Source organism: Ursus arctos, unplaced genomic scaffold (genome assembly GCF_023065955.2).
Source record: "Ursus arctos isolate Adak ecotype North America unplaced genomic scaffold, UrsArc2.0 scaffold_19, whole genome shotgun sequence".
In the NCBI taxonomy this organism is placed as follows: Eukaryota; Metazoa; Chordata; class Mammalia; order Carnivora; family Ursidae; genus Ursus; species Ursus arctos.
Window position 1 is genome coordinate 1905355 of NW_026622863.1, and position 12254 is coordinate 1917608.

Genomic DNA, 12254 nt, shown 5'->3' on the forward strand with positions numbered 1-12254 from the left:
TTAATTTTCACAGATCCAAGGTAATTTCCTTAAGGCTGAGCCCTGTGGCGGTTCACTCACAAAGAAACTAGATCCTTTCACGATTTATGCTTCCCTTTTGCCGTTTGCTTGTCCTTGTCCTTAATTTGCTCTATATTCCTGATTACAAGCCAAAGATGACGTTTTCTAAGTAACGTTAAGAATTTTCGCTCTACCGCGTCCAAACCAGAGGGCTCCAGGCCCTACAAATGGCTCTGCCGCTCGCAAGGGTGTTCCAGCCCATCCTGGAGCACAGTGTCCGGGCAGGCTGCTTCGGTTCCTGGGGCCCGGCGAGCTGACTGCTCTTGGAGGGGTCATCAGCCGCCCTCCACCGCGGGACGTTTGGGGGGACTCAGTGGAGGGTGGCGGGCAGAACTGCGTTTTCCTCTTCAGCACGGTACCCTGAGCGCCTAAGACAGTGCGGCCCTTCTGATGCGGGAGGAGGGCCCGTCTTCACCTGAGTCTGTAAATCCCTGAAAGTGTAGGAACATTTTTCTGGGGAGTGAGGTGGCGGCAATCATTTAATTTGCAACACGGTCCGAGGAAGCAGCAAAGGTGGCTCGAGTCACCCAAGTGGGTCACTACGTGCGGGCAGACCAAGCACCGGCTCGCTCCGGCCGGCCTCCGGGACAGAGGGAGGCCGGGAGCTTCCCGCCGATGCCCCCGGCAGCCTGAGGGCCCCCAAGCAGTCCGCACAGACCCAGCACCCAGGCCACATGAGTGCGAGCACGCCGGCCGGAAGCGCGTGCGGGGGCGGGACGGAAGTGACGCGTTTTCGCGCGTCGGCCCCGGAGGGTACGTATTTCCGGCGCGCCGCGCCCCGCTGCTAGCTTCTCTGGGAGCCCTTTCTGCCCCGCTTCGGACCGGCGCGATGGGCAAGAAGGGCAAGAAGGAGAAGAAGGGCCGCGGGGCGGAGAAGACGGCCGCCAAGATGGAGAAGAAGGTGTCTAAGCGCTCGCGGAAGGAGGAGGTGAGCGGGGCCGGCAGCCAGGGCCGGGACGCTCTCCGCGCGAGCCGCCCGCCACCCGGTGCGCGCTGCTGGGCTCCCGGGTCCTGGAGGGCTTCCCTCGGCTGGGAGACGGTAGGGGCCGGGGGAGGGGGCTCGCCTCGGCGACGGGGTGGTCTGGGGCGAGGGCCTTAGCTTCCGAGCCTCCGTCCTCATTCTTAAAGAGAGGGTGAATGACCCTCACAGCAGCCCAGAGCAGTGAGCTCCAGTGGGAGCGAGTGCAGCCGCGGCGATTCCAGAGCCGCTGGTGGGAACACCGCTGTCTTCTCTCTCCCGCCCTCCGTCTCTCCTTTCTGTCTCTCTCACGGTTTCTCAGTCTCTGTCTTCCTCTCTCTCTGCTCCCGCCCCCCCAGCCGGGTCTGCAAACGGATCAGTGCTGAGCTTAACGCTGGGCGTTCTGATTTCTATTGGCGGTTGCTCACGGGCTTCCTAACCTGGGTGATTTATGATGGTTCACGACTGGGTGCTGTAATGCGTGGGCTTAAGTCCTCACGACCAGGTGAGTTAGGTACCTTCGGCCCGCCCAGCTGACAGCGAGGAAGTCAGAAACAAGTCTCAGCTGTGAAGTGGTGCTGAGTTATAGTTTGACCAGCTGTTCCCAATTCCCAGCTCTGACTCCACACTGCTCCTTTTTCTTCATAGCCATTCATGTCTCTGTTTCCCATCTGTCAAATAACGTGGTCGGGCTTTTCCTTCTGCCTCCTCTGGGTTCTGCTTTTCTAAGGTTCTTCACCAGTTATGCGCATGGGCTGGGCAGCCACAGGCCTGCATTTGAATCTCCTCTCTGCCACAGCTAGCTGGAAGGCCTCAGAGGAGCATGACCTGTATGTGCAACCGCTGTGCCTCAGTTCTTCACATGTGAAGTAGGGGTCATAACTGCATGGGCCTGGGTAGGGTCGTGGCACAGGAAGATAGTTAACTTGTGGGGTGCCTTTAGAACAGTGCTTGACACATAGTAAGGTCTCAATAACTGTTAGCTGGTTTACACTCATGTTCCCATCTCTCTGCAAAGCCCGATACTTAGGGGATGAGAGTGGGTCCCCTGTGGAGAGAGAGTGCACGCGCTTGTCAGGTTTGGGACCTGGAACTTCGCATGTTGCCTTCTTTAGTCCTCAAAACAAATTTTTAAGATCAGTGGTCATCTGATTAGGTCAGGCCCACAGAGTATACTCTCCCTTTCTTAAAGTCAACTGTGTCATATAATGTAACCTCATCATGAGAGTGCATCCCATCATTTCCTGGCTGAGGGCCTGAGGGGGGCAGATCTTGGAGACAACTGGGAATTCTTCCTGCCACAGAACTCGTGTGATACCTGGTTGACAACTCCACTTCGGTGTCACACACATTCCTCCCCCTTCCGCGCTTAGGCATGTTGAAGCCCTCCTGCCCCCAGGAAGGTAATCTCTCAGGTGAATGACACTGGGCCAGGCGCTCTGGAGTATCTGTGACTGCCAACAGTCAGTCCCCTCACCCAGGTCTCCATGAGGTTCCAGTGGGTCAGGAATTTGCCTCGTCTCCCCGAGGCAGTGGTTTTGCATTAGCGATATGGTGGTCAATAGGACAGCCTTTAGGCAACTGCTCATGTGGAAGTGGCAGGATAGTGGATGCTTTCGCGGACCGCCGTGAGTGTGAAAATTGGCAGAGCCACTTTGGATCCTATTTTGTTCATATCGAGAGGACTGGAAGCTGCCGCGTAGCAGTTATGCACTTGAAGGCTTACCTTGGAAAAACTTCCAGCTACACGAAGACGTTTCACAAAAATGGCCACAGTAGTGTTTGTGGAAACAAAGCATTGGGGTTGACCTAGAGTTCAGCAGCAGCAGGATGGCCGGAGACGCCGGGATGGAGTGGTAGCTCTGCCACAGGGAACGTGAACGGAGTCGGAGTGTCAGACCTCATTCAGCAGCGTCGAGCACAAAAGCAGGTTGCCGGAGAATGCACAATATGGTGCTGGTGACATGAAATTGAAAAATGTGAGACGATAATTAGTATGTATTATTTAGGGATATGTTTACGTGTAGTTAAAGTATAAAGAAATGCTGATAGTAAGGAGCACTCTGTCCCAGAAGGTGGCTGCTTCCTGGGGGCTCATGGGTACACACGGGAGGCGGAGGGCTGCGGGCCGCTGTTCAGGCCGAGGAATGTGGCATTCTGATGAAAGGAACTGAGGCATCCTGTGCAGCTTGGAACCAGGAGGTGGGGTGGGAAATGAAACGGGCAGGATGGTCTGGAAGTGTTTTTAGGTGCAGGGCACATCTACCTACATAGTGGAATGTGAAACAGGAATGAGGGCTGTGGGCTTGGAGAGAGAGAGAAGCAGGGAAGAAGGAGGTGGGGACACAGATTCCAGCATGAGCAAGGGGAGGAGAGAGAGCATGCAAGAAGAGAATAAGGCTGGAAGGGAACTTTCCCCAAGACGCACAGGTCATGCATCACTGGGTGTGTGTGTGTGTGTGAGATCACTAGTAGATGCAGGAATATGACTGGCCTGGGAGTAGGAAGACCATGTTCCAGTGCTGTCCAGCTGGGCAGGTAAATTGGCACCTTAACTTCTAAATTTGTTTCTGCGGGTGTAAGAATAGAGACCTTCTTATGCAGATGGGCTGCAGTTGATAGCTGCTGCACTCTCACCATGCAGGTGCAGTTCTCAACGGACAGGTCTTGCTTGGAGCTCACCTTTTATTAGTTTGGTGGGAGAGAGGTGGAAACAAAATGAGTAAGCAAGCAGGGGAAGTCTCAGACACTGCTATGCAGACAGCAAAGCGTGTGGGTGGGGTGGCCAGGCCTGGCTGTGTGAGAAATGGTTGAAGGTGCTGGCAGGAAGTCAGGGAGGTCTTGTCTAAGTGGGAGGCCCTTTGTGGGGAGTGTGAGGGTCTGGAATGAGATGGTACATGCAATGTGCGTGCGTCTATGTGTACTTCCGGAAAACTGCCTGTAGGGTCAAGCTCTGAGTATTTTTGCAAGTGTCAGAGTCTCTGTCTCCGAAATGGGAGGAACATGTTCTCATTCCTGAATGTGGCTGGACCCTGGGCGGGGCAGACACAGTGGGAAGGTTGACGCAGGTTTTTGACGGTGTAAGAGGGTTTAAGAACACGTCTCAGGTGTGACTGCTTGTTTGCCTTTAGGAAGACCTTGAAGCTCTGATAGCCCATTTCCAGACACTGGATGCCACAAAGACTCAGATCGTGGAGACACCGTGCCCCCCACCTTCACCAAGGTAAGCCAGCAAGGACTCTTCGAGCATCTGATGAATTTCTTGTGTACATTGGAAAACCACTTTAAATTGGCACTATGTTTTCATAAATAACTGGATACATGGAATGTTTTCCTCATTAAAACCGATTCCCATTCCAGATAAGCTCCCACAAAATGGTTTTTTCACTCTTCTGAAGAGTGGGAGTGAGGCGTTTCAGCCCTGTTGTCACAAAAACACAGAAACGAGGTCCCCCACCTCAGCTGCTCAGCAGGGATTGTGCCATTCGAAAGCTGCCCAGCCGGTCACAGTTCATGGACGAGAGCATTGCCCCAGTGAGCTCTTTGGTTCTTAAAGTGTTTCAAAAGTGTGTGTCACAGGTGTAGAACTTCAGACTACCGTCTCTTATTGCTGTTTGTAATGACAGGTGTGATTTTCAAACATAAATGTGCGTAAGCCATTTTAAATGAATTCGTGAATCCTGTGAAGAACTCCAGAGTCTTCTGTAGGATTTCAGGTACTTGGAATGAGCCAAAATGAGCAGGCTTTGGTATTCCTCTTACTCTTCTGTGTCAATTTCCTGTCCTCTCGGCTTCTGAATTCCAGTTGTGTTAGAAGTTTGTTTAGGGCCCTGTAATTCTTGTATTTGCTACTGACAGGCTAGAGGGAAAACGCTGAGTACGTGGAGTTAGGAATCAGGAAAGTCCAAATGACCCTAGAAAAGATACATGTTCTTCAGAGAAGGGGAAATGCATTAATTTCACAAGCACATGAGATGGTTTGGTTTGGTTGGGAAGTGATTTGCTTCCTGTCCCTTAGAATAAACATCTCACTAGCGTCGTTGTCAGAAATGAGATTGATCTTACCAGAGGGGCCCCAGTCCGAGTGGAGGCCTGGGGTCCAGCTCGTCGGGAGGGGGGTGCCGGTGGTGCCTCTGATGCCCAAATCCCACCGCCTCGGACACGGGGTTTAGTCTCCCCTGTGCAGAGATGGGGGGCGACGTGGTGGCCGCTGTGCAGAACAGGGCGACGCAAAGTGCTGTCCGGCAGCTCCTGGAGTTGCAGGTTGTCCCTGTCTTCACTTCAGAAACAGCGTCAGGAAGTGCGGTGTAGTTTCCCCTGTATTTGGCGTGTTCCTCCCAGGGGCCACACACAAGTCACACGTGTGGTAGACGCACATTGTCCTTGGAGCTGTTAAAGCAAGTGAGTCCTTGAAATCATGAAAGTTTCGTCCCTACGGTGCCCCTGAGGGAAGCCATTCTGAATGTGGATTGTTCTCTAACGAGATCTTTCCGTCAGTAACCTTAGTAACTTCTCCCCTCCTCCTCCTCCAGAATATTATAGGAAAAACCATGAAAATTACCAAGTTTTGTGAGTGTGTGTAGCCCCAGGTGTTGGCTGCCATGTAATTTAATGAGGAAGCCAGGAGCGTGCACCCAGGTGCATCAGAGCCTCAGGGCGCCCATGTGCAGGCTGGAGGGGGTGGGTGTGGCTGGGCATGGGGGGCAGGGACCCTGAGGGCACCCTGTGGGGGCTCTGGACCTGACTGGGATTGCTGTTTCCCAGTTGTGCTTGTTAATTTTCCACAGAAAATTTTAGTAGGTGTTAAGTGAAAAAAAGATTTGGGGTTAAAGAACGTTGGGAAACAGGTGGTTTCCTTTTGGAATTTTTTTTTTTTTTATTTATTTATTAGACAGAGATAGAGACAGCCAGCGAGAGAGGGAACACAAGCAGGGGGAGTGGAAGAGGAAGAAGCAGGCTCATAGCGGAGGAGCCCGACGTGGGTCACGATCCCATAACGCCGGGATCACGCCCTGAGCCGAAGGCAGACGCTTAACCGCTGCGCCACCCAGGCGCCCCCCTTTTGGAATTTTTAAAAAATTGTGGTAAAATACATCTAACATAGAATTTCCCATTTTAACCATTTTTAGCTGTGCAGTTCACTGGGATTCCTTACGTTCACTGTGCTCTGGACCCTTGAGCCTTCACTCCCCATACCCTTCCTCTCGGCCTCTGGTGACCTCTGCTTCCCAGTTTTCAATTTGCCTCTTCTAGATACTTCATACAAGTGGAGTCACACAGCAGCTGTGCTTCTGTGTCTGGCTTCTTTCACTTAGCACGATGTCCGTAAGGTTCATCCGTGTCATAGCATGAATCTGAACTCATTCCTTTTTAAGGTGGAATAATGCTTCACTGTGTGGATGCACGCATTCATCTGTTGATGGACCCTACGTTCTTTCCACCTTTGGGCTCCTGCGAGTAATGCTGTGATGATCGTTGGCATGCAGGTGTCTGTCCGAGCCCCTGTTTCCCTGTTTACGAGGTTTCTTTGGCATGTACCTAGGAGTGGGATTGCTGGGTCACGTGCTACTTCTGTGTTTAATTATGGGACTGTTCTCCACAGCGTAGTCCTATTTTTTTTTTTTTCTTAGATTTATTTATTTATTTTAGGGGGAGAGAGCATGAGCAGGGAGAGGGCAGAGGGGGAGAGAGAGAGAATCTCAAGCCGACTCCACACCAAGCACAGGGCTCGATCTCACAACCCTGAGATCATGACCTGAGCCAAAATTAAGAATCAGATGCTCAACCCACTGAATCACCCAGGCGCCTCAGCATAGTCCCGTTTTATAACACTGGGTTCTTTTTTTTTTTTTTTTTAAAGATTTTATTTATTCGATAGAGATAGAGTCAGCCAGCAAGAGAGGGAACACAAGCAGGGGGAGTGGGAGAGGAAGAGGCAGGCTCATAGTGGAGGAGCCTGATGTGGGGCTCGATCCCATAATGCCGGGACCACGCCCTGAGCCAAAGGCAGACGCCCAACTGCTGTGCCACCCAGGCGCCCCAACACTGGGTTCTTTACGGCAAACTTTCTACATCTATAGAATGTTTTTGTGTACAGTAAATCCTCAAGAGAAAAATAGAGTTGTCTGATTTCTCAGACTTAGCTGACCTTGAAACCTTTGTTTTCCTTTACGAACTACCTTCTGGAATTACTGTTAGAGTATGCCCCCGGGGAAGGCCACGTGAGGGATTTTGAAAGGGGGTTTTCCAGAGATTGTCCTGCCCTCCCACCCCCATCATTGTCTTACCTTCTACTGAGATGGTGCACATGTATGTATAGTCCCTTGTAGCCGGTCTTTTGTCCTCACGTGTGGTGTAAGTAGGAAGTTATTTGCGTTTTTTAGGTGGAAGCTGTCTGGATACATACTACAATGCTCAAGTACTGGACTTTTTAGAACAGTTATCTTTTTTTGAAAGATTTATTTATTTATTGGCGGGAGAGCATGAGCGGTGGGGAGGAGCAGAGGGAGGGGAAAAGCAGACTCCCCGCTGAGCAGGGAGCCCGATACGGGGCTCCATCCCAAGGACTCCAGGATCATGACCTGAGCTGAAGGCAAATGCTTCACCGACTGAGCCACCCAGGTGTCCCTGTAGAACAGTTTTGATTGTGATTTAACAAGATAGACCCGTAAAATAGGTTAGCTGTGGGAAATGTGGCACTTAAATTAGGGGCACCTAGACTTCTCACTGCCTGATGGTTTTTAGCCAAATGCTGTGTGAATCATCCAGGTCCGGGGCCCTCCTGGGAGATTGGTATTGTGGCCGTGAGGTTGATTTTAAGGGTTGGAGACCTTAGCTTTCGTTGCCAGTGCCGGGGTTGTCTTTCCCCGGAGTTCAGGGAGGGGCTGCGGCCTCTGGTGGAAGGGAGGCCGGCTCTCAGCTGGGCTCCATGTGGCCGGATTGTGTGTTGAATGCTGCTTCTGTCTCTTGTAGGTTACATGCCTCACTCTCTGCTCACCCAGAGAAAGACGAATTAATCCTTTTCGGAGGTGAATATTTCAATGGCCAAAAAGTAAAGTATATATTTTTTTCTTTTCTCCTCACATTTCCATGGGTCTCATTTTGAGTAAAATTAGTTTAAAGCAGTGGAATCAAATATGCACTGGTCCCAGCTCCTGAGCCTGCAGGACTGGCATGCGACCTTGTCCTTGAGAAGCCACCAGGGTCCTTCAGTGAGCTTTAGAGTCACTGCTCTTACTGCCTGCTTGTGATCGACCAGCACACTGCTCATCTGGGTTGATATCCATATGTTCATGATGGGTTTCAGAGTTGTTTTGAATAGTGGAAGAAAGTGCTGATTAACTGTAGAGCTAATTTTCATTTTTGAGCAGGCCAAAGAGACCTGTATTTCAGAACTGTGTATGAAACAGTTAGAAAAGCATGCGTTGGCCTTTCTTCCATGCTGGGGAGCCCTGTGAGTTTGACTTCTTTTGTTCATCTTCCACTCTGAATTCTCATGCCTTTAAAAACCAGGCTTGACTTTGAGAGATGACTTGCCGAGCAGCAAAGGATCTTGGTACCTTAGGTGCTAATAGGCTTGATGGGCAGACATTTTTCTTTGTCATTATCCCAAAGGATCCAAGGGGCCCAACCACAGGCTTCCTGCATTGGTGTGATTTACATGGCTTTAGGAAACCTGTTTCCTGGGGAAAGCTAATGATTGAGATCCCGCTTTCCACTTACTGCCATTTGCACGGAGCCTTCATTGATGACACGAAGTCCCTCTTCCTTTTTGCAGACGTTTATGTATAATGAACTGTACGTCTACAATATCAGGAAGGACGCCTGGACCAAAGTGGAGATCCCCAGTCCACCTCCAAGGCGCTGTGCTCACCAGGTATGTGTCCGTGCTGACCCTCCGCCTTCCTCCTTTACCTGTGAGGGCTGTGTTCTGTGCTCCTGGAGTTGGTAGCCGACAGGTGGCCTGGTACAGAAGGGGGGGCTTACACGTGGTCACACTTGCTGCGACTGATTTGGACGCATTGAGAAGCTCCTTGCCCTTCAGTGTCTTCACTTAGGGGACGGACAGGAACACCTTCTTCAGGTGGCCCGAAGAGCATGGGAAAAGCGCCAGGTCAGGCTAGCTCGTGTGGTGCCTAGCACGCAGCTTCCACGCAGCAGAGCACTCCTCCATCGGAGGGAGAGGCTCCCGTGGGCCCCAGACCTGCTGGCTAGAGAGAGGAATTCCTCAGGAGAAACGGCATGTTCCAAGGTCGTTCTTGACGAACGAAATGGGTCAGAACCAGAGATAGCGAAGGGTGCTGAAGTCAGCATGTTGTCGGCTGGTTTCTGCTCACCTTGGGGAGCTCTGTCAGAGCTCCTGCTCCTGTCCAGTTCTGTAACTCCACAAGGGCGAGCCCTTGGTCTTTCCTGTTCATTATCCTAACCCCGGACTTGGAGCGGTGTCAGGGCGCAAAGAATAATTTGAAGGAGTAATCCGTTCTCAGCATGGGAGAAAGATTGTATGAGCTTGCCGTGGTGCGAGTAAAGCATCCCTCCACGGTATGTGGGGATCCTTTCTTGGGTTCTCTGCTCATGGGTAGCCTGCTGGTCTGAAACTGGGTCTGAGAGGAAGACGTGCCTGCCTGGACTACACATCGAGACCGGCAGGCATTTGGACTGGTCCTTCTTGTGGAAAAGAAGAATGTACTTGCAGGTTTAGCAATCAGATCTTAGTGAGCTTGGATTTTTTTTTTTTTTTAAGATTTTATTTATTTATTCGACAGAGATAGAGACAGCCAATGAGAGAGGGAACACAAGCAGGGGGAGTGGGAGAGGAAGAAGCAGGCTCATAGCGGAGGAGCCTGATGTGGGGCTCGATCCCATAATGCCGGGATCACGCCCTGAGCCGAAGGCAGACGCTTAACCGCTGTGCCACCCAGGCGCCCCAGTGAGCTTGGATTTTAATAAATAGTGGATGTTCTTTTTTTCTTTTAAAGATTTTATTTATTTATTTGACGGAGAGAGAAAGAGCAAGAGCACGTGCGCACACAAGTCGGGGGGGGGAGAGGCAGGCAGAGGGAGAAGCAGACTCCGCGCTGAGCAGGGAGCCTGATGGGGGACTCGATCCCAGGACCCTGGGATCATGACCTGAGCCAAAGGCAGACACTTCGCCGACTGAGCCACCCCAGGCGCCCCTAAATAATGGAGAAGCTTGATCCATTCACCAGAGACTGCCCCAATTCTTGAGAATGTGTGATCTGCCCCGGGCCTCCAGGCTGAGGATGAGTCCCGTCTGTCCCAACCGTGATCTCTCCATGTCCCCAGCCCTCCCAGATCCCTCCTTGGATTCCTGGACCCCAAAATGCTCACATACCAATGGGGCAGTCCCAGTCTGGGCCCATGTCATGTGATGTGGGCTCGGGCTGCTTTTGAGTTTGTTTTCTTACCCGACCTAATCAGGGTTACTAACTGCGTCCTTGAAGAGTGAGTGTAAAAGTCTTTGTGATGTTTAAATGCAGTTATTTGGGCGGAGCCGAATCAGTGGGCTCTGATTCGAATGCGTGCCTTAGGAGGAGGCTAGGTGGGGATTTCATAACATCTTTGTAGTTAAGGTTGGTTTGCTGTTTTCTCTGAATTTCTCATTCAGAGCCACAGGAAACAGAAAATTGGTTGTAAAGTCTTTGGCCTGAAAGTCTTACAGTCCAAAATCCACGACGTGGAATTCTGAGACCTAAAACCTTCCTTCTCATAGACTTGCTCAGTGTGGTGTCCAAGGTCGCGTTCTTTAACTTCTCTTTAATTGGGGCATGGGAGATGGGAAGGGGAAGCCTGCGTGTACATCATTCTTTCTCTTTTCCTAGATCCTTTTCTGGGGGGTGAAGTGGATTTTAGTGTGTAATTTGAGAGTTTAGTGGTTTTTCTCTGGGAACACAGCCCAGTGAGAGGGAAGGGCTGTGGCACCTGCAGGGTATGTGGCCAGATGTGTGCAGACCTCAGTGGCCGCTCCTCTCGGCACACCATTTCCCGGGAGAGCGGTGGGCGCATTCACACAGCTTTGCCTAGACCGTGAGGATGCCACTGCCAGCAGGAGGGGGCCACCGAGAACTGCGGGGACAGGTGACGAGGAGGTGGCAGTCGTGAGATCATGTCTTTTTGATCCCTGGACGGTTTCTCCCAAAGTAGTAACTAAAACTCACATGAAACAAAGGTGTTCTCTCCTAAAATAGGAAACAGTTGATGGTTGAAAACATCCTCTGTGTTCTTATCAGCCTAGTGCGTCAATGAGCAGGAAGTAGTTTCTGGAGAGACGTTAATACAGAGGAAATCTTCACGAGAGAAGCAGAATGCCACGATGGTGCATCGGAGCTGCTGAACGCGTCAGCCGCCATGTGGATAATGGCTGTGTCCCAGTCCGCGTGAGCAGGTGTTGCGGGGGCTCTGGGTCGCTCCCTCAGGAAATAGGAGGCATCTTTTACATTCGAGGCACCCTTCTGGGGCTGGGACATGGCGACAAAAAAAGACAAATTTGCCTTTCCTGATGGTGTCCCATGGCGTGTGTTTTCTCTGGTCCTGATGGCATCATGCGTTTTTCGGACTCCCACTTTGACGAATGGAAGCTGTTGTGAAATCCGTTACTTTGGATTCTGATGGGCTTTTGTTTTTTGGCATTTGGAGGGAGAGCGGGGAACTTAGGGTTTTCCAGACGTGGCTTTATTCCAGTTAATGCAAGAGTGTGCAGACCCAGGTACCTGGGCGGCACACAGCCTCGTGGGGCGGGTCGGAGCGAGGTGCCGGCGAGGCCGGCCTTGCCTCGCCCACCGGTCTCCGGGCTGGGCTTTGTCTTGTGAGGCTTCAGCAGTTACTTCCAAACCGCTGTGTGTGTGCACGTGAATATATCTGTGATTAACATTTGAATTTTATTGTTTTATTTCCCTAATACTAAGTTAATCACTCAGGACAGCCTAGGGGTGTAAGCCTGCTGGGTAGGGAAGCTTCCAGCCCAGTGACCTCGCTTCCCTGTCCAGTCGGCCAGGCCTGTCCTGAGGAGCCAGCGGGTGGTCAGCCCATGGCTTGACATCCTCCATAAGAAGAATCCGTATCTTAGGGTATCTTAGGAAGTCATTTCCTTAGTGCTTAGACTTCTTTTTAAAACGTAAACTCTGGGAGCGCCTGGGTGGCTCAGTCATTAAGCGCCTGCCTTTGGCTCAGGGCGTGATCCCGGAGTCCTGGGATCGAGCCCGGCGTTGGGCTCCCT

General features: G+C 51.6%; 1 protein-coding gene across 2 annotated transcripts in view; it reads left to right on the plus strand.

Moving 5' to 3' along the window:
* Positions 1–823: 823 nt before the first annotated feature.
* KLHDC4 (kelch domain containing 4) overlaps positions 824–12254 on the plus strand; it is a 48284-nt gene continuing 36853 nt past the window's right edge. Inside the window, exons 1-4 of one of the 2 annotated variants that reach the window (XM_026494633.4) lie at positions 824–988; positions 4150–4241; positions 7991–8069; positions 8796–8894. In XM_026494633.4, coding sequence (XP_026350418.2) covers positions 890–988; positions 4150–4241; positions 7991–8069; positions 8796–8894 — 369 coding nt within the window. In that variant the 5' untranslated portion in view covers positions 824–889. Of the gene's footprint in view, positions 989–4149; positions 4242–7990; positions 8070–8795; positions 8895–12254 lie in introns of those variants that run through there. The other variant, XM_026494637.4, reaches the window with a different exon arrangement.